The 19645-nt window shown below is 65.4% G+C and overlaps 2 protein-coding genes across 9 annotated transcripts in view; one reads left to right on the forward strand and one right to left on the reverse strand.

Annotated features, from left to right (window-relative positions):
• Positions 1-3217, forward strand: part of PKD1 (polycystin 1, transient receptor potential channel interacting) — a 43036-nt gene extending 39819 nt beyond the window's left edge. For both annotated transcript variants that reach the window (XM_087853524.1, XM_045784022.2), the window contains 6 exons: positions 46-171; positions 394-568; positions 693-983; positions 1061-1195; positions 1273-1578; positions 1674-3217. In XM_087853524.1, coding sequence (XP_087709650.1) covers positions 46-171; positions 394-568; positions 693-983; positions 1061-1195; positions 1273-1578; positions 1674-2141 — 1501 coding nt within the window. In that variant the 3' untranslated portion in view covers positions 2142-3217. The remainder of the gene's footprint in view (positions 1-45; positions 172-393; positions 569-692; positions 984-1060; positions 1196-1272; positions 1579-1673) is intronic.
• A 4-nt stretch (positions 3218-3221) lies between these two features.
• The window catches only part of TSC2 (TSC complex subunit 2), a 32661-nt gene continuing 16237 nt past the window's right edge, over positions 3222-19645 (reverse strand). For 3 of the 7 annotated variants that reach the window (XM_087853538.1, XM_045784657.2, XM_045784663.2), the window contains 23 exons: positions 18974-19096; positions 18419-18553; positions 17081-17270; positions 16243-16336; positions 15955-16057; positions 15614-15708; positions 14336-14464; positions 12806-12967; positions 12392-12544; positions 12180-12292; positions 11472-11684; positions 10174-10377; positions 9445-9513; positions 8074-8204; positions 7107-7603; positions 6819-6894; positions 6488-6574; positions 5461-5647; positions 4998-5137; positions 3922-4000; positions 3755-3846; positions 3568-3666; positions 3222-3465 (listed from right to left, as the gene is read on the reverse strand). In XM_087853538.1, the coding sequence (XP_087709664.1) occupies positions 3295-3465; positions 3568-3666; positions 3755-3846; positions 3922-4000; positions 4998-5137; positions 5461-5647; positions 6488-6574; positions 6819-6894; positions 7107-7603; positions 8074-8204; positions 9445-9513; positions 10174-10377; positions 11472-11684; positions 12180-12292; positions 12392-12544; positions 12806-12967; positions 14336-14464; positions 15614-15708; positions 15955-16057; positions 16243-16336; positions 17081-17270; positions 18419-18553; positions 18974-19096 (3342 nt within the window). In that variant the 3' untranslated portion in view covers positions 3222-3294. The remainder of the gene's footprint in view (positions 3466-3567; positions 3667-3754; positions 3847-3921; positions 4001-4997; positions 5138-5460; positions 5648-6487; positions 6575-6818; positions 6895-7106; positions 7604-8073; positions 8205-9444; positions 9514-10173; positions 10378-11471; positions 11685-12179; positions 12293-12391; positions 12545-12805; positions 12968-14335; positions 14465-15613; positions 15709-15954; positions 16058-16242; positions 16337-17080; positions 17271-18418; positions 18554-18973; positions 19097-19645) is intronic. The other 4 variants (XM_045784661.2, XM_045784659.2, XM_045784660.2 and 1 more) reach the window with 4 other exon arrangements.

The raw sequence follows: 19645 nt of genomic DNA on the forward strand, positions 1-19645 counted from the left end.
CCTGCGGGCTGGGGCCTGGCTCTCACACCGCCCCCTTGCCCGCAGTGTCTGGTCCTGGGGCTACTGCGCCGTGTACGACAGCGGGGGCTACGTGCAGGAGCTGGGGCTGAGCCTGGAAGAGAGCCGCGCGCAGCTGGGCTTCCTGCAGCTGCACAACTGGATAGACAACAGGTGAGGCTCCTCTGAGCCCCCCCCCCACCCGCCCTGCAGCACCTCAGGCAGGCACACCGCAGCCACCGGCCCTGCTCCCACCGCCAGCTTTGCAACTCCCTATTCCTCCTCACGGACCGCTCGGCCTCCCCCTCCTCCCGCCCTTCCCCCCCCCGCCGCGCATCACCCACCACACGAGCCCCTTCCTCCCGGGTCTTCTCACCCCCTCTTCTGACCACACAGGAGCCGAGCCGTGTTCGTGGAGCTCACACGCTACAGCCCGGCCGTGGGGCTGCACGCCGCCGTGACGCTGCGCCTCGAGTTCCCCGCGGCCGGGCACGCCGTGACGGCACTCAGTGTGCGCCCTTTTCCGCTGCAGCGCCTGAGCGCCGGCCTGTCGCTGCCGCTGCTCACCTCGGTGAGTGCCGGCCCCGCCCCCGTCGTCCTCCCAGCGCCGGCCCCGCCCCCCCGCTCCTCGCCCCGCCCCGCCCCGCCCACGCGCCCCTCGCCCCGCCCCAGCCAGTCTCGGCCCGTCCCCGCAGGTGAGCCTGCTGCTCTTCGCGCTGTACTTCTCGGTGGCCGAGGCGCGTGTGTGGCACAGGGAAGGGCGTACACGCGCGGCGCAGCCCGGGGCCTGGGCGCGGTGGCTGCTGGTGGCACTGACCGCGGCCGCGGCGCTCGTGCGCCTGACCCAGCTGGGTGCAGCCGACCGTCAGTGGACCCGCTTCGTGCGCCGCCGCCCGCGCCGCTTTACTAGCTTCGAGCAGGTGGCGCAGCTGAGCGCGGCGGCTCGCGGTCTGGCCGCCTCCCTGCTCTTCCTACTCCTGGTCAAGGTGAGAGCTGGGCCGGTGGGGGCTGGGCTGAGGGCTGGGCTGCGGGGCTTTGGTCAGCTGACTCCGCTTGCCCGCAGGCCGCACAGCAGCTGCGTTTCGTGCGCCAGTGGTCGGTTTTCAGCAAGACGCTGTGCCGGGCCCTGCCGGAGCTCGTGGGGGCAGCCTTAGGGCTGGTGGCGCTGGCCGTGGCCTACACCCAGCTGGCCGTACTGGTAGGTGACGGGGAGGCCGGCAGGGAGGGCGGTGTAGCCCGGGACCCGCCCCTCACTCGTGCCCTCTTCTCGTGCAGCTGGTCTCCTCCTGCATGGATTCGCTTGGGAGTGCCGCACGGGCCCTGCTGGTGCTGTGCCCCGGGTCTGGGGCTCCTGCCCTGTGCCCTGCTGACTCCTGGCGCCTGTCCCCACTGCTGTGCACGGGGCTCTGGGCCCTGCGGCTGTGGGGGGCCCTGAGGCTGGGGGCAGTCCTCCTGAGGTGGCGCTACCATGCGCTGCGTGGGGAGCTCTACCGCCCGGCCTGGGAGCCGCAGGACTACGAGATGGTCGAGCTCTTGCTGCGCAGGCTGCGCCTCTGGATGGGCTTCAGCAAGGTTAAGGAGGTGGGTACGGCCCAGTGGGGGGGAGAGGGACGCACCCTGGGCCCAGGTGAGCCCAGGGTGCAGCCGGACTGACCGAGCCCCTGTGCCGCCCCCAGTTCCGCCACAAAGTCCGCTTCGAGGGGATGGAGCCGCTGCCCTCCCGCTCCTCCAGGGGCTCCAAGTCTTCCCCGGATGCACCCCCACCCAGCGGGGGCTCTGACACCTCACGGCCCTCCACCTCCTCCAGCCAGCTGGACACGCTGAGTGGGGGCCTGGGCCGGCTGGGGCCACGGGGGGAGCCCGAGCCCTCTCGCCTCCAAGCCGTGTTCGAGGCCCTGCTTACCCAGTTCGACCGACTCAACCAGGCCACAGAGGAGGTCTACCGGCTGGAGCAGAGGCTGCAGAGCCTGCAAGGCCGCAGGAGCACTGGGGCCCCAGGCTCCTCTCCCCACAGCCCCTCCTCAGACCTGCGGCCAGCCCTGCCCAGCCGTCTTGCCCGGGCCAGTCGAGGCGTGGGCCTGGCTAGCGGCCCCAGCAGGGCTTCCCTGCGGGCCAAGAACAAGGTCCACCCCAGCAGCACTTAAGCCCCGGGGGACCTGGGCCATACCCCTTCCCTGGGGTGGGCCTGTGGTTTCACTCCGGCTTCTCAAAGGGAGCCGGAGCAGACACCGCTCAGTGTTAACTTCTGCCGCCCTCCAGGTCTCGGACCAGGCAGAACAGCTGCACAAAGGGCCCCCAGGGAGGAGGCAGCCGGTGTCTCTCTCTGGGGGTCTCAGCACTTTAAAGAGGCCGTGCGGGCAGCCAGGACCCAGGGTCCCCTCCCCAGCTCCCCGTGGGAGGACACAGCAGTATTGGGCCCAGAGCCCAGCCTCTGAGATGATAATTTATTACCGGAGTCCTCAGGTACAGCGGGCTGTGCCCGGCCCCACCTCCTGGGCAGACATCTCCCCTCTGCTAAGGATCCAGGCTTCGGGGAGGGAGCCTGTACCTCCCGTGGTCTTCCCCACTAAGTTATTACCTCTCCTGTGCCCCTGCTGCGTGCACTCCCCTTCCGCTGCCATCTGTGTGTCTATCGTCAGTAATTTATATGGGGTTAAAATGTATATATTTTTGTACGTCGCTCTATTTTTCACTAGGGCCAAGGGACCCGGTGGCTGAAGCAGCCCTGTGCCCACTGTCGCCCACACTGAGGGGCAGCAGGGACAGCAGAGCTGGCCTCCCTTCCCAGACGGCTGACCGGAGGGCCACGGCAGCAGTGGCTGCTGCTGGGCTGCGGGTCTGGCCTGGGGCAGGTGTGGGAGGGGAGGCTTGTGAGAAGGGCACGGCCCCCCCTCCGAGGCAGTTCTCTCACCCCGAGGGCCTTGTTCTGTGCCCAAGGCCGGGCAGCAAGAAGGCAGAGCCCAGACCTGCTGGTACCAGGTGTGGGGGAGAAGCAGGCCGAGCGCAGGGCAAGAACAGGGTGGCAGAGGAACAGAGCCCGCCCCGGGGGCTGGCTCCCGGGGCTGGGGAGGGTGAGCACACCACCGTGTGCGCAGGAGCATGTGTGTGGTGGCGTGGGCAGCCCCAACCGGCCCGTACCCTGCTGTGGGCATGGCCAAAGCTACAGCCTTGATACACCCCCGCCCCCGACAAAGTCAAATAAACAAGCTGGCTGACCGCATCCGTGTCCGTGAGTGACGCCGGTGGACGAGCAGGCCCGGGTTTTATTTCACATGCACACGCACACACGGGGCGGCCTCACACGAACTCTGTGAAGTCGTCCACTGAGGAGATGAGGCGCTTCCGCTGGCCCGTCTCGTACGTGGGCACGGGCTCTGCCGGCACCTGAGCAGGGCCTTTGGCGTGGCCCAGGGGGTGCATCTGCAGCAGGGGCAGGCTGGGGTTGGAGTAGTGGGCTTCCTCACGGATCTGAAGGAGAGGGGGGCTTCAGCAGGCTGGCAGCGTGGCGGGAGACTGGCGGGCAACCCCCACCCGCCACGGGGGGGGGGGGCCTGGGCCCATCTTCCCTACCCGGTGGCGGAGCCGCTTGATGTGGCGGAGCCTGGCGATCCACTTGGAAGGGTAGATGTCGGTGGGGTTGGAGCGGCTATGATGCACCTGGGAGGCCATCTAGAGGGGGCAGGGAAGGGGTGAGCCCTCTGGGGGTGGCACCTGCGGCCCTGTCCCACCTGCCCCTCGGGCCATCCCCTTGACTCACGTTGGCGTGCAGAGCCATCTGACGGGCCACAAAAGGCAGGTTGCGGTCAGACACAATCTTGGCCACGCTGGTGTCCACGAGACCCTCCATGTCTGGGGAGAAACAGCGCTCACACCAGGGCTCAGGGCCCCGAGTGCCTCCCACCACACCCCTGCCCCGGGGCTCACCTTTCCTGCACTGCAGGGACACCAGGTTGCACTCGTAGTCCAGGGGGCTGATAATCACGTGAACGAAGTTGAACTGGCCCTGCCGGGCGGGACGACAGCACAGTTCACCCGGCCCCACTTCCTCCCTCTGCTGGGGCTGGGGGGGCTTGCTACCTGAACAAGCCTGTGCTCTGCTCACCACCGGCCGCTGCACACACCCTTCCTGCCCACTGACCTAGAGGCCCAGCTGCCTTCCCTCTCCAAACCCCACCTCCTCCACATCTGGCTCCCGCCACCGAATCCACCCAAGTTCAGGTTCTCAGGCATGACCCCAACAGGCGCACGGCCCCCGCCCTCGCCGCCCTGTGTCACCTGTGGCTCCGGCTGCCACCCAGGGACACCCCCCCCCCCCACTGCTCTGCACCGCGGGCACCCCTGCCTGCTACTGGCCTGTGTCCAGGAGCCTGGGGCTCTCTGTTCAGTGACCTCCCCTGAGGCTTCCCGCTGTGTTCAGAACACACCCACACACTTTTGCGTGTGGCACCCCCGCCGCTGGGGCTGCCCCGGGCTCCCCGCTCCCTGGCCTCACAATGTCTGGCACATCCCCCATGCCCGTGACCAGTCTCCCGGACTCAGCCCGCCTCCTGCCGTGGGGCCTCAAGCCCTAGGGGAGTCCTCTCAGAAAGGTGGGGACCCGGAGGCCGACCCCAACTGCTGTGGGTACACAAGGGAGGTGCGGGGGAGAGGGACTCGGAGCCCTCGAGGAGCCACACGGAGTACCTCCCAGGTAGCCCGCAGCCCACCAAGTATGCGTGCACAGCAACTCCATGACTCCTCACAAAGCCACCGCCACAGGTGCCCTGGCTTCCATGGGAAACCGACGGGGCTACAGTCACCGTCCCTGTCATAACAGAGGACGCTGGCTCCTAAGAGGATCTGCCTACCCCAGCTGGCAGCGGGGGACACGGGAGGCCGGTGCCCCTGCTGTTAGCACACTGACCCTGCCCGTGCCCACACTCAACAGGAGCCCGCCGGGATCTCTCCCAGAGGCGCGTCCGCCTGGGCCCGCCCTGCCCACCCCCAGCACCCCTACTCACTCTGATGGTGCCCAGCTTGAAGTCCTCGCCGGAGTCGTTGTAGACGATGGACACGAAGTCGTTGCCTAAGTGACGCTTCTTGTCACAGCGGTGCTTGTCCACGTCCTTGGTGGGCATCAGGGTGGCAATGTGGAAGACGGCTGCAAGGCAGATGTGGGGTTGCGGGGTGGCCCGCACGGCCCCAGGCGGAGCGCTGGCGAGGGCTGCTCAGGGCTGGTGTCGCCGGGGCAGGGGCCCCCTGTGCCTCTCCCCAGGGGCACCTCTTGACTTCCCAGAGACTCTTGGAGCCTGCCCAGTCAGCAGCACTGCACTCCTCTCCCTGAGGCCAGAGCTTCTAGAAGCAGAGCTGACAGCCCACACGCTGCCTCCATGCTCAGAAGACAAAGTCAGGCCCTCAGCCACCCCCGTGGCCCCTGACGGCCGACAACACAAACGGGGGGCTGGCAGGGAGGGAGGCGCATACCTTGCATGATGTCGTCATGCCAGCAGTAGGTGAACTGGCCATCCTCCCCACATACATCCAGGCCACCCAGGTACACCTTGTCCGGCTGGCAGTCCTTGAGCTCGATGAGCTTGCCCAGGCCGGTCAGGAACTCTGTGTACCTGTACGAGCCGTGCTCGTTGGACAGGATGGCGAGCTCGCTGTCGCTCTGCAGGCAGAGATGAGCACGGTGGCACCTGCCCCTCCCCCACCACGGCTCCTGGGGCCCCAAGTCTGTGCAAGGCCGTCCTGCCCCAGCACATGCCTGGGACCGGGGTGTGGGGGAGGTAATCCTGGACTCCCTCTCCTGCATATCTAATTGGCCAGCCAGCAAATCTGCTCCACTGGACCTTCCGAACACATCCAGAACCCTGGCATTCCTGGGAATCCTGGCTCCAGTACGCAGAGCTACCCACTCACAGGGACGATGACCACCCACCTTCCACCGGTTCTCATACATGGCAGTCAGAGGGATGCTTGGGACACTTGGGCTGAGTCACCTCGAACCCTTTGCTCAGAACCATTCACGGCCCACCCACCTCCCTGGGAAGGAAAGTACAGCTTCCCAGCGGCCCACGAGGCTGTCCACGTCAGCTGTCCACGTCAGCCCTCCCCTTTACTTCCCTGCCCCACCTCCCATCCCCTGCGCCAGACGCTGCACCAGCCGCCCACACCTGCCGTTCCTCCGCAAGACGCTCCCCGCCCTCCCTCTCCCCAAGCCTGGATCGCCGATGGGAGCAGTGCCCTGCTCACACTTGTGGTATCCATGCACCTGCCACCTTCTCCACAGTGCGTGGCATTCCCTTGGGCACCACGAACTCACGCGCTCACCTGGCACTCCTGCCGTATTCCTGGCACCTGAACGGTACCTGGCATAGGGCTCCACGAGCACCAGCCACGTGGCAGCTCACGTGGTGACTGAGCTCTGGGGCACACGAGGGTGCAGCTCCCAACCCCTACCGCAGGCAGGAAGGCCACACAGCTCCACCCTGGCACCCAGGAGCCTCACCTGGCCTTCCCCCACGTACAGGACGGCAATCTTGTGTGTGTCGTAGGATGGAATCTGGTCGAGAAGCTGCACTGACCGCTCGAAGGACTGTAGCCACAGAGCCCTGCCTGAGCCTTGGGCGGAGGCCGTCCCCTGCCACCAGCCCCAGCCAGATGCCCATCCAGGGAGGGCTCTCCTCACCCAGGCAGATCGCTGCAGGCTGCCCCAGGGAGCTGAGGCTGTACCCTCTGCAAGCCTGCACTACGGCCACCACCGCCGAGAGCTAGGGCATTGCACGGCGCCCCCCGCCCCCAGGGAGACCCTGGAGGATAGAGAAGGCACACCCACCCACCTCATTGGGTAGAAGGATGGGCTTGTTGGACTCGTCACCAAAGAAGGGTGAATGGTACAGCTGCAAGAACACAAAGCTGCGGGGGGAGAGACAGGAGGGCTGGGTCGGGGTCACGGCCAGTACCGTCCACCCGCGCACAAAGAAGCAGGCCTGAGCCTCTCTCGTGGCTCCAACCAGCCACGGGGCAGAGGCCACGTGGACCTGCAGCCCAGCCTTCGGCGGGCCACTCAGGCGCCATGTCCCCATGGGGACTGTTCAGCAGCTCCAGCCCCGGAGGGCAAGGCTCACCTGGGATTGATACCTGGCACCTTCTCAGTATTGGAGGCCCCGGCTCTGCTCTTGAAGGCGTCCCTCTCTACCCTCTTGCCTCTGCGTGACGGGGCCGAATCAGAGATGGTGTACCCTCTGGGCCGCAGGCCACTGGGGGAGCGGGGGCAGCCGGAAGGCAAGGGACCCTCGGGCTGCGCAGGGCCCCGGCCCTGGCTCTCTTCACCTGAGGCTGACCAGGAGGCACCTGCCCCGTCCAGGATCCCGGACTGTGACCGTGCCTTGGCCTCAGGGCTCAGCCGGCCAACATCCGTCTTGTCCCCAGGGTCCCCAAGTATGTCCTGCAGGGTCTGCAGCTCAGGCGAGGAGCTGGACTTGCTCAGGGGCTGGGAGGGCTGGAAGGAGAGCTCCACAGAAGGCCGGGCACCCTCGGAAGAGACGGCCCGCTCAATGGGGATCCCTCCGGTAGCCAGCTCCTCCGCAGGGTACTTCTCCTCTTGGCTGGAGCTTGAAGATGACTGCCAAGAAGGAGGCCACAGGACCTCCGTCAGAAGGGACCAGCGAGCCCACCCAGGGGTTCACTTGGAAGCGATGAAGCCCCCCCCATCCCCCAGTCAGGGCCACAGAGTCCCTCAGCAGCAAGCACACAGTTCCACCCTCTCCCCCCAGACGGCATCTGCCAGTGCCCCACGCTAAGCAGCGGAGCCCAGCACCCGCCAAACCAAAGAACACCAACAACGAACAGCTATCATCCCGCAGGGCCCACTGGGAAACCCCAGACCGTCCACGCAGGACAACCTGGAAGGACAGTCATTTTTTAGATGACAAAAGAGGAGACAAAAGACTTAACAAAGTTCTGAGCTAGTCCGTGGGCGCCATGGAGCCTGGAGCCAGGCCCCGCCCCTCCTCCCACAGTGCCCTCCTCCCCTGCAGGAGCGAGCACCCCCAGGGCACCTCGGGCCAGCTCCGGCGACCCCGAGGCCCTCACCCTGCTGTATGCCTCCGCGCGGCCGCCGCGCCTGTCTGTGCCTAGTGTTGCCTCAAAGTCCTCCAACTCCGTGGGCTCCGCGGACAAATGACTCTCGCTCGGACTTCCCTCCTCTAGGACCACCGCCGAGTCTGGGACGACACAGATGGGGCTACTAGGTGCTGGCCCGGCCCTGGGAGCTCACATGGCCTCAGAGGTACCAGCCTCTCCCCAACGAGAGAGCACAGTGGCCCCTCGCCAGAGCCTCGCCCAAGGCCTTCCTCGCCTGTGGCTCTAAGCTGCCCACATCCCGTCAAGGCAGCTGCGAGAGAGCGCTCTGAGGGGCACGCGTGTGGCCCCCGACACAGGGTGTTGCCAACACAGGCCCCCAGGGCTGGGGACGAGGGTCCACAGAACCCGCCCCCGCTACTCCAGCGAGGTAGACGGGCAAGGGCAGCACAGACGCCCACCAGGATGAGCCCCCACCTAGGACGGGGCCTCAGCTCAGGGGGAGTGGCACCCCGGGACCAACTCCTGGGAATAGGAGGCCAGCGTTCCTCAACTGGACCCGAGGAAAAGCCCGACACAGGAGGAGCCCCTGTGCGCGCACACAGACGGGGAGCCCGTTCCGGAAAGCAGAGACACGCCATCGGAGCCCAAGCCAAACCCGGAGCCGGGAGAGCCAAGGAGAGGCCACGACGCCCCAAAGCAGCATTTCCTGTGGCAGTGTCAGGGCAGGGGTGGGGGTGAGAAGCCACCGAGGGTTAGCATAGCCCGCGGCCGCCCTGCACACAGCCCCGGCACACGCGCAGTCTGTTAGCCGCCTGCCAGGGCCCGTCTGCACACTGCCCTTTCCCAACTGGCTCCTGCTCACACGTGGGGGCCCAGGTAGGCCAGAGGGCCGTGCGGGTCAAGCCCCTGCCCCCGCCAGGGCCCGGAGGCGACAGGCCAGCCCATGACAAAAGGCAGACACAGCCCAATTTGTGTGCTCACCAAGCCAATCAGACCACCAGAGGCCAGGGCAGGTCAGCCCGGCTGAGCCCCAGGGCCAGGCTCGCCCCAAAGAGCTGTCCCCCACCAGTATCTGCGGCTCGGCTGCCCAACGTCACCTCCCGAGGCCTGAAGAAGAGGCTGCGGGGGCCTGCGCGGCAGGGCACACACCTCAGCCACGAAGGGCACAGGGCAGAGGGGCCCCCGGCCAAGCGCAGGCATTCTGCACAGATGTCCTCATGCGAGTCGGGGCCCCGCTCCCGGGGGGTGGGGGGGGGGCAAGGAGCGGCGCTGGCAGAGTCGCGGAGGCATGACCGCGTGAGGGACGATGGGAACAGCAAGTATGAGGCAGAGCGTTGCTCTGCAGCCGACGGCGCCCTCCTTAGAGAGACGTGTGAGTACCTGCCCAGGAAATGGTCCTGTGCAGCTTTGCCTGGCAGCTGGACTGGCACAGGGAGGAGAAAGAGGCCACTGCAAGGAAAACCGCGAGCGGCCAGTCAGCAGAAGGACAGACTACGCACAGTCGAGCAGAGAGGAAAGGCAGCGCTAGTCCCGCACAGAGCCCGAGCCTGGAGGGAGAGAGCGGAGGGCCAGCGGCGTCCGGCCGGCAGTGGGCGGCTCCCAGCCCACACGGGCTGCCGGCTCTCTACGCTGCTGCAGGGGGCGTCCAGGGCGGGGAGCGTCCCTCCTCCTCACCAACAGAGGTCCTGGCCTCGAAGCGCCATCTGTGGCCACAGGGAAGGCCCGCGGGTGGCCCGGAAGGAGCGCACCAGCCCTGCCAGGCAAGCGCACGAGCGCGCGCAGGCAGGCTCAGGTTGTGCTCGGCGCATCCAAACCCAGAGCCAAGCGCAAGTGCGGCTGCCCTCCTGGGGCCCAGGGCATGCCGAAGACAGTGCAGGGCACAGGGCGTGCAAGGCTCTGCCGCGTCCACCCTGGGAGCACCTGCCTGCCCCTCCACGAGCACCACGTCTCTCAAGAAGAGGGCCGTTCCGTGGGAGCGGCCCCGCGGCCAAACGCCAGGCTGTGGCGGCGGCAAGGAGAGCTCAGGGACCCTGCTCGGGCGCATCCGCAAGGGCGGGGGCGCCATGCTGCCTTCACACGGTACGCGCTGGGTGGGGGGCCAGCACTCACCCGTGTTAGAGCGGGGCGGCGGAGGGGGCTTGGCCGAGCCAGCCGCGGGCACCGACAGCGACTTGTACAGGGCTGTGTCACGACGCTCCTTAAAGCGCTCGGCGGCCATGAGTGCGTTGGACAGCTCCTGCAGAGGCATGTTGTTGATGTCCGAGGAGAAGGGGCTGAGTGGGTTCTCCAGGCTCATCAGCCAGCTGGTGTTCCCTGGGGAGGGGCAGGCAGCACCCCTTAGGCCACAGGCCCAGTGCATCTAACCGGTCATCCCCTGCTGGCGCTCCCAGGGCAGCATCCCCCCACCCCCTGCACTGTCCTCAAGGGCACACGCCAGGGCTTGGCAGGGCTCCTATGCTCAACCAGGGAGTGGCGCGGAGGGGCCCCAGGCAAGGCATGCCCCCGGCTTGCCCCACACCCCCAGGTCCAGGCAGCACCCATGCAGCAGTCACCTGCCTCACGCATAAGGAGGGGCCTCAACGTACTCCCCCCCCCCCAGGGCGGCTCCAGTGCCCAGGCCAGGCTTGGCAGAGGCATCCCAAAGCCCCAGACCTCGTCGCAGAGAAGCCTGGGTGGGGGCCTTCTGGGCTCTGTCCCTTTTCCCATGAGGCCCAGAGGCCCACACTTCGAGTCAACCTTCCACACAGAGCTTCCTACAACCCTGAGCATCTCACCCAACCCTGACGCCACCTCTTCTTGCCCGGCCTGGGCTTCCTCCTCCAATCTCCCGCCTGCCCCCTGCCTGCTCCCCGCTAGGAACCAGGACCCGTGGCCCTTCTGCCTGCACTCAAGGCTCCTCAGGGCCTGCTATCCAGCCCTCCCATCACCTCTCACCACGCTGTGCCCAAAGCAGGTCTGAGGCCCTGGGCCTCGGCTTAAATTCTTGAAATACCCATTATGGGCTGAATCGTGTCACACAAAATTCATGTGTTGAACTCTTGACCTCCAGCAGCTCAGAGAGCAGCTTGTTAAGGTAGAACAGAGACACACGGGTGGCCCCTAATCCCCTGGGCCCTTCCAAAAAGAGGAGACAGGACACAGACCCACAAGAGCGATCAGCCCGCCATCACCATGACCTGGGACTGCCAGGCTGCGGGCATACGAGGAGACACGTGTCTGTGGCCGAAGCACCCCCAGGCCACAGCGTTGAGGCCGGCGCTCCCACTTAGGCTCCCCTGGGTACTCAGCTCAGAGGGCAGAGCAGACGCTCACTCGGCCCCGTGTGCCCGCCACTCACTGCCGGGTACCTCGAGCCCTGGGGGGAATGGTCCCGTGCTCACCGCGTGCTGGCACAGGCCCCTCTGTACCTGTAGGCCTCCGGACCAGGATCTCTGCCCAGCCCTGGGTCAGCAGGGGGACGTAGGCCGCCAGGCTCGTCTTCTCCTGCGCCGGGAACTGGGTGCCAGCTGGCGCCCTCTCAGACTTGCTGGCTAGGGCCGTCTGTGCGCCCGCGGCAGTGGGGCCACTTGGGAAGTGGGAGGCTGGAGTGTCCAGGGCACCAACACGAAGGCCGTGGCCCCCTGAGGAAGAGGAGGGCAGGAGCACCGGTGACCACCACCTGCCCAAAGCAGAGCCACTAGCTCCGAATCAGCTGTTCCACCCAGGGCCCAGCAACCAGAGGCAGCTCAGCCCTCCCTGGGTACGCCCTCATACGGGGTCAGCCTCAGTGGACCCAGAGCAGTAGGAAAGGGCCCAGGGCCCCAGAGTCGGACCACAGCTCATTCCAGCTGCACCAAAGAGAAGCTCCAGGGGTGAGCTGAGCCTAGGACCAGCACAGCTGAGGGTTTGCAGGCAACACTGGCCATGAGAAACAGACCCGCGGCCACAAAGGGGCCTCATGCCAGCCATCTGGAAGGCAGGCCCCCTGCCACATAGCCCTGTGGCGTGGGCTCACGGAGACAACACTGGGACAGGCCTGAGGTCAAGCACCTCGTCCCCAGGCTCTGAGGAGTCCTTGCGAGCACACGGACCCACAGAGGCACCTGTGAAGGAGGCAAGGTGGGGCACAGGCTCACCAGACATGGAGCGGACCCGGTCCCGGGCCCCGCGGCACACCTGCTGCCCCGCCTGGGACTCCAGCTTGGCGGGCGCCTCCTTGGTCTGTCTCACGTGCACGCCAGGGTCAGAGCTGAGGACAGAAGGGTCCACGCAGAGCATGACGGAGGTGCCTGGGCCCAGGATAGCCACTGTCAAGGCCTGCTGGGCAGGGGGAGGAAGGCACAGTCACCTCAACTCTGGGCTACCCTGCAGCTCTCCGGAGTCTAAGCCCAGCAGCGACCGGGTCCCGGTCCCCACGCTCGTTGTCACGGTGACAAGCTTGTTCCCAACCAGCCAGGTTTTGGTCCTGCCACCAGCCAGGAGGAACTCTCCCACAGGAGACCTGTGAGGACAAGAGCATCAGCCGACACCTCACCCACTGGGGGCTCTCTGAACAGGCATCTTGGTCTCAAAGGTGCACGACCGCGGCGCGGCACGCCCTCGTCCCCAGAGGAGCAGGGCCCTACGACGCACAGAGTGGTCTGGCTAGGGCCCACCTGCACGAAGGAGCCCCGCACGCCTCGCCTGCTGCAGCGCTGCCGAGGATGGTCACAGAAGCCCAGTGGGACTCCTGCCCGGCCTGCCCCCAGGGCCCGGCCCGCACCTCTTGGGGACCGCTGTGAAGTTGGAGAACACGTATCTGGCCATCATGTCCAGACACGTTTCCGTGAGCTCCAGGTGGAGATTTTTCAAGTTGTCATCAGCCTGGGCCATCGAATTCTCGTCTGCAGACCCCAAGCTGGCACTTGTGAGAGACGTCTGGATCCTGCTGGAGGGAGGGGCCCTGGTGAGGTCAGGGACTGGCCGGGGCGACTCATCTCCCACCGGGGGCCAAAGCTCAAGGCATGCAAGTGCTGGGAGGGCCGTGCCCACAAACCCCCCACCAGGGCGCATGGCCAGTCAAGCCACTGCATGGCAAACCATGTGGACACATCGTCCCAGAGAGAGGAGTGGCAAGGCCTCACAGGAGAGACCCAAGCCCACTCGTCGGAGCAGAGGCTCAGGAGACAAGGTAGAGACCGACGTCCCCTCACCGAAGCACAAGAGAGTTAGGGGACGGCTTGGTGGCAGAACCGTTTAGTCATGCAGACACACAAAGACCACAGACACACAGACCAAGATTGCATTCTGCCCACAGGGCCACCTCCCGATGACACGGAGGATCTGGGCTTTGTGAACAGCTCTCCCCCTCGACTCAGGCCCCCCGGGACTCCACACGCACCCAGTGACCAGGAGAAGAGGCTCATACAGGTTTAATTCTGATACAAAACTTCACAGCCCCTTTGCCGTGTCTGGCTTGTGTTAAAGAATTTGCTAGAAAAGAACTGAGAGCCTCGCTGCCCCTGTCCCCCCAGTCAAACCCCACTCGGCAGAGGCCAGCCTGTGGCTGGAGCCTAAGCCAGGCACCGGAGAGGAGGTAGGTCTCCGAGCTTCGGACTCCGAGGCCTGAAGGGGCTTCCTGGGGAGGAGACAGCCCCCCACCCAGCTCAGAGCAGCCTAGCCTGGTCGGCGCAAAGCAGTGACCCCAAGAGCCCCCACCTGCACTCAGACACAGCAGGGACAAGTGACTGAGGCCACACCCCTCGACAGTTCAGGCCTCCCCAGCCCCCGACCCTCCCAGGCTGCCCCCCACCCCGTTCCCTTTCAGCTACAACAGAAAGCAGCCCTCTACTAAAAAAAGCTCAAGACTGAAGTCCACTTGAGAGCGTATGAAAGCCAAACCCTAGAGTGCCTTTCCCCCGAACCTGCCCTGCGTGGCCGCTGCTTTAATATGCAAAGCCCCTTACCTCCGGGGACAGGCCTGCGGGGCGGCTGCCACCAGACACCTGGCTTTCTCAGAGCTACCGCCCTGCTTCGGGCTACCAGGCCAGCCTCTGGGGAGGCCGTGCAGCCAGCCCATGCTCGAACGAGGCTTGGGGACAGAATGCAACCCTTCTACCCCTCACCTCCAGGCTCCCCTGGACCGAGGGCTGCCCCTCGGGCTCTCCTCCAGCTCCGGCCAGGGAGGGCGTGGGCAGGCAACGAGGTCATGCAAGCAGCCCCATGCACCGCCACCCGGCGCCCCTGCCTGGCAGGGTCACCTCGCGGGCCCAGCTCCCGGGCCTGAGCCCCCCACCCCGACAGAACCCACTACCTGCGGACCGCATGTTCAGACACACTGATGCTGCGGCACCGGAAGGCCTCGGCTGCAGAGCTCTCCTTGAATTCTTTCACGGGTGGAGAGTTATTCAAGCCTTGTTTGGGGGGTCTGGCTATCCTCAAACTACCAGGTCAGGAAGGAAGGCCCAAGCCCCAGAGAGCCCAGCTCCCGGGAGGGGAGAACAAGCCATTGGAGGGATGAGGAGGAAAGGTCACAGGCCACAGGGTCAGGATGGAGAGCCCACGGGTGAGATGAACAAAAAACCATGCCAAAGGCCAGTTAGCGGGGGGAAGAAACAGAAAACAAAAATGCATGAAAATACATCTCATAAACGTGACTGAGAATAGTCAGGTTTCACGCAACCAAAACAAAAAACGTGAGTGCAAATCAAACATGTACGGAGCGCTATGCACGGCAGATTCCAGGCTGTGCGGACCGGGCGCCCCCCCACCCCGCTCAGGGGCCAGGACGCCCCAAGGCCCTGAAGGCCACCGCTCAAAGGGCCGGTTCTTAGCTTGAGGCCCCTGGCGCCCAGCCACCAGGAGCTTGAGAAGCCAGCTTTTGACTTTAGGTCACACTGACCTGGTCATTCTGGAAAATGCCGTATCCCCACCAAGGGAGAACTGAAAAGCTTGGGTGGGAAGGCGGGGACAGAGAGAGGAGTCGCCGTTCATATGAGACGCCAACAAGCACAGGCCTAGCACAGCTCTGTCAGATCTGGCGGAAGCGGCTTGATGGTCCAGAGGAGCGTGGCCCCTGGTCCAATGAGGGCTGCAGAGCAAGCTCGGGAGGACGGGGAGCCCTGGCCCGAGGCTGGGCTGACCACAGGGCCCTGGAGCTCCTCCCCAGCCAGGCCAGGCATTCGGCTCCTCCAGAGCCACCGTTGCCCTGACGCAAGCCTCGGCCCATCCAGTGAGTCAGACCCAGGCCCAGGCACCCTACAGCTAGCACCCGAACTGCCACCGCCGCGAGTCTGCACTCGGGGCTCAGGCAGGTCGGGCCCGGCCACAGCCCAGCACAGAAGGCTTGGCGACGCCGCAGGCCACGGGGGCCGGCTGGGTGGGGAACAGCTGGCTCTCCAGCTACAGGTGGGCGTTAAGGGCCTGCCTCTACGCCAGGACCCCCTGGTGCCCAGCACGGTCTGCACAAGGACATCCCCCAGCCACGTCCCAGTGCCGCTGGCTGGCCTCAGACCCTACGCACACCAGGCCGGTCACAGGTCACGCTCGCAGACCCACCCCACCATGCCCCATTCCCACCGTAGGCCCGCACCTCTTGGGCCTCTCGTTGAGACTGGTGCTTCGTGCTCTGAAGCTGTCCTTCTCGGGGGTGTCATCGAAGGACAGGAGGACGTTGGAGCGCAGGCCCTGGCAGAGTGGAGCAGACCTGAGCCATCGGCCGGGGAGTACTGACCCCTGTGTTTCTTCCCTCCACGAGCCTAGGCCACAGTGGCAGCTCTTGCCCGCATGCCGGCAGCATGCTGTGTCCCAGCAGGCTGCGCGCGACACCGACACCCACCTCTCGCTCCCTGACCTTCTCCCCGCTCCGGCCATGGACAGCCAACAGCAAAGCGGGTCCCACCCTCACAAAGGGTTTGGCCTCCGCTGGCCTACCTTAGTGATGTAAGGGACAAAATCCTTCCGGAAGGGCAGGCGGCACCTAATGAACCACATGGCTATGACGTGATGGGCCAGACACACGATGTACTGATTAAACCTGTAAGAAGGAAGGGAAGTGACGCAGCCCCGATGGAGCCCTGAGGCTGACAAGCCGGGAGCCGAACATAGAAGGGAAGCCCTAAGGCCAAAGGCCCATCCGAGGTCAAGGGTCAGCACGCCTCTCGGCTCCAAGAGGCCTCAGGTGGGCCCAGGCCGGGGCAGGAGGGACGGGCCGGCACTCACTTGGAGGGGTTGGTGTAAGGCAGGGAGATGGCGAACACGCTCGCGTACTGCTCTGCCGCGAAGTTCCTGTAGAGGTGGGGCAGCCTGGCCAGAGCTGCAACGGACATGCGGGTGAGGGGCGCAGGCGCGCCGGGCAGACACAGGCCCACGCCCGCCGTCGCCAGGGCCTGCACTACCTCTGAAAGCCAGGGCGGCCCCCCTGACCCGAGAAGGCTGTGAAGAACTGATGGTCACAGCCCCCTTGAACGTGACCTTCCCTTGACCCTTGGCTCTCTATGCCAAGGGCTAGGAAATTATGGTCCCCAATGCCAAATTCAGCCGGCAGCCTGCACCTGTAGGGCCCATGAGCTAAAGACGCTTTTATGTCTTTAAAAGGCTGTAAACAGAAAGAATATGCAGCAGAGGCCCAGACACGCGTTGGGTGCCGGGAACAAAGGGGTGAGTGGGGCACCCTGAGCTCCTGGAAGCCCCTCCAAGCTGTGATGTGTGCCCCGAAGGGAAGCAAGAGGAGGCTGTGAGAGCCAGGCCAAGTGCAGCGACCAGTGTCAGGCAACAGAGAGGCTTCTATGCCCTTTAAACTGACACTGAAGGTAAGAACGGAGCTGCCCACTCGAAGGCCAGAAAGGAAGCATTCAAGGCTCGAGACAGTTAGTGCAAAGGCCCTGAGACAACGGAGGATGGCACAGCCTGGGTGCCCCGTGGAGGCAGCGTGCCAAAATGTATCCCAAGAGAGGTCGCAGGAGGAGGTCAGCGAAGTCGGCACAAGTGACAGCCCCAAGCCCGAGGTCCGCCCCACACTCCCACGTGCCCACAGACACGCGTGGAGCCAGACGCTTACTTGACAGGAATTCAAGGAGTGGAATGGCCATGCTGGCCGTGGCCGAGATGTGCGTGAGCTTCACGACCAGCACGGGAAGCGCCTTGATGATGATGTCCGGCATCTCCACGCTGCAGACGGCCAGCGCCACCACGCACTGGCTGGCGCAGCGGTAGATCAGGCCCTGCTCCAGGCAGTACACCATCTCCCGCTGCGGGGCAGCGTGCGTGCCTCAGGCCCGGCCCACCGCACCCCCGCCCCTGCCTGCACACGGGTCTCCCCTCACCCACTCTACAGTGTTCTAGAGAGAACAAGACCAAGGCTAAGGAAGGTTGACTGCCTTGTCCCCGGTCCCGGAGCCCCTAACCAGCACAGCACCAGGAGCGGGGCAGCTCTGGTCAGGCGCTTCCTGACACTTCCCATCTGCCAACACTGGCTGGGTCCCCTGGCGCCTCAGCGTCCCCTGGAGCCAGGACATCCTGGGCGCATTTCCCCTGTGGTTATGGAACCCCCCCCCCCAAAAAAAGTGGCTAGCGTTATGACAGGGGAGGCTCTGCCCGACGCAGTAAGGCCACCAGGCCCATACAACTCCGGGCAAACCACCTGTAGCTCAGGGCCCCACGGAAGATCTCAGTTTCCCGTAGCCAGCCCCATCCCTCAGACACACTCTGGGCCTCAAGGGTTCTCAGGAACACCTCAGCCCAGCGTGGCCAGCTCCCCGGCAGGGGCACAACCAGGAAGAACCAGGCCAAGCGGCCCCGGAGCAACAGCTGGAGTCAGGAAGGGAGGCGATGGGATGCGAGTGTGCGCTCCCGACCCTCTGCCGTCGGGAGCGTGGGCTCGGGCTCCGAGCGGCCCAAGTCTGGCACAGGCCCCTTTCCTTGCTGGCTGGGACCGTGAGTGGACTAGCCGACCTCTCTCAGCCTATGATGCCCGACTGACCGAGAAGCATGGGGACTTTAACGGACACAGACGTGCCCAGCCGTGGGGAAGAGGGGAGCTGCTGTGTGCCCGTGGGTGGTGGAGGCGCAGGCAGAGGGAAGCCAGGCACCCTGGGCCCTGCTGCCAGCCTTTCAAAACAGGCCCAGCTCCGCCAAGAGGCTTAGTGCTCGTCCTCAAGCCAGCAATGCTCCATAGACAGAAAAGACGCCACTGCATGTGGGAGGGCAGCAGGGGGCCCACAGCCCCCGAAAGAGAAGTCAGGAGTGCCAGCAGATGCAAAGGCCTGCAGTTCTGGGCTGGCCCAGGCCCTCGGTCCTGACCCGGCAGCCCCCCGGGTTATGCGGAGAACGTATGGCCCGTCTGCATGACGCAAACATTCTGCGGAGCAGGTCTGCCTATCCCTCTCCCACCTGGTACCTGTCTGGTCTTGTCCAAATAGTTGTGGTAAGAGATTAGCGCCGTCAACACGGGAACCACAGCCAGATGGAGGTCAGTTCTAGAGAACCCTTCCGGGGTGCCTCGAAGCCGCTCCACAGTTCTGGGACCTGAAAGCTGAAGACCAAGGCTCAGGCGGCAGCACACCGGGCAGGGAGGTGAGCGCAACCACTAGGTGGCCGAGAGCCCGGGGGCCCTTTATACTTTCTTCTCTAGCCAAGGGTCTGCCTTCTCAGACATGTGGGAGGATGCCACACCACAGGCCAAGGACAGAGAGGAGATGGCATGTGCGTGTCCCAGGAACCGCAGCGAGGAAGAGAGGGGAAAGGAGTCGAGACGGCACACTCGGAGGGCGAGTTCCAGCCCTTCGTGGAGGCCTCCAATTTCCTGGCCCTGAGCAGGGAAGGGACGACGGGGGCCCGGAGGCACGACCTGCAGACAGGGGTCTGCCTCTCAACGGGACTGCCCCCTTGTGCGTCCCACATCACCTCCCGGGGCCTCGAGGCCAGGGCAGGGAGGCGCGCGGGGCAGCATTACCATGGAGCAGAGGGCGGACGACAGCTGGTCGACGCTGCAGGGAGACGTGAAGATGAGCACCTTGTAGCGCAGGGACTCGGGCAGCTTGCTGAGCACGAGCTTCAGCACTTTCCAGTCGGCCTCCTGCGGGGAGGGCAGCCGGTCAGGGGAAGACGTGCTCGCAGAGCCCGAAGCTCCGTCTGCAGGGAGGCAGCCGCGTGGCCTCTGGACCCCCGTCCCTGCGGGAGCGCGCGCTCCCCAGAGGGAAGTTCCCTGCCACACGACGGCTGCGCCCTCCAGACACCAGGCTGAGCAGGAGGCCCAGGCACGGCCAGCACCGCTGTCTCCCCTGAGCCGGCCCTCAACTCCCCACACCGGCCCCACCCTTCCCAAGCGCCCGACGGTGACCCACAGGCCTCCCGCCCAGGACGCTGCGCCCAAGGAGCCTTGACGGATGCCCATCCGGGGCACCAGGAACGCGGAGCGAGAGAAAAGCCCGCATCCCAGCTCAAAGAGAAAAGCAGCAAGTATTCCTGAATAACCCACAAGCCCAGGTACCCAGTCTAGGACCAAAATCCACGGAGAGCCACAGCAATGAGGACGACGTGGCTGTGGCCCACACCGGAACGTCCCTGGCGAGTCCTCCCCACCTCATCAGGGGAGACCACGCCCGTAAGCGTCACCAAAGGCCCT

The sequence above is a fragment of the Ursus americanus genome, chromosome 2 (assembly GCF_024610735.1).
Source record: "Ursus americanus isolate L20-20 chromosome 2, mUrsAme1.1.p, whole genome shotgun sequence".
NCBI lineage: Eukaryota > Metazoa > Chordata > Mammalia > Carnivora > Ursidae > Ursus > Ursus americanus.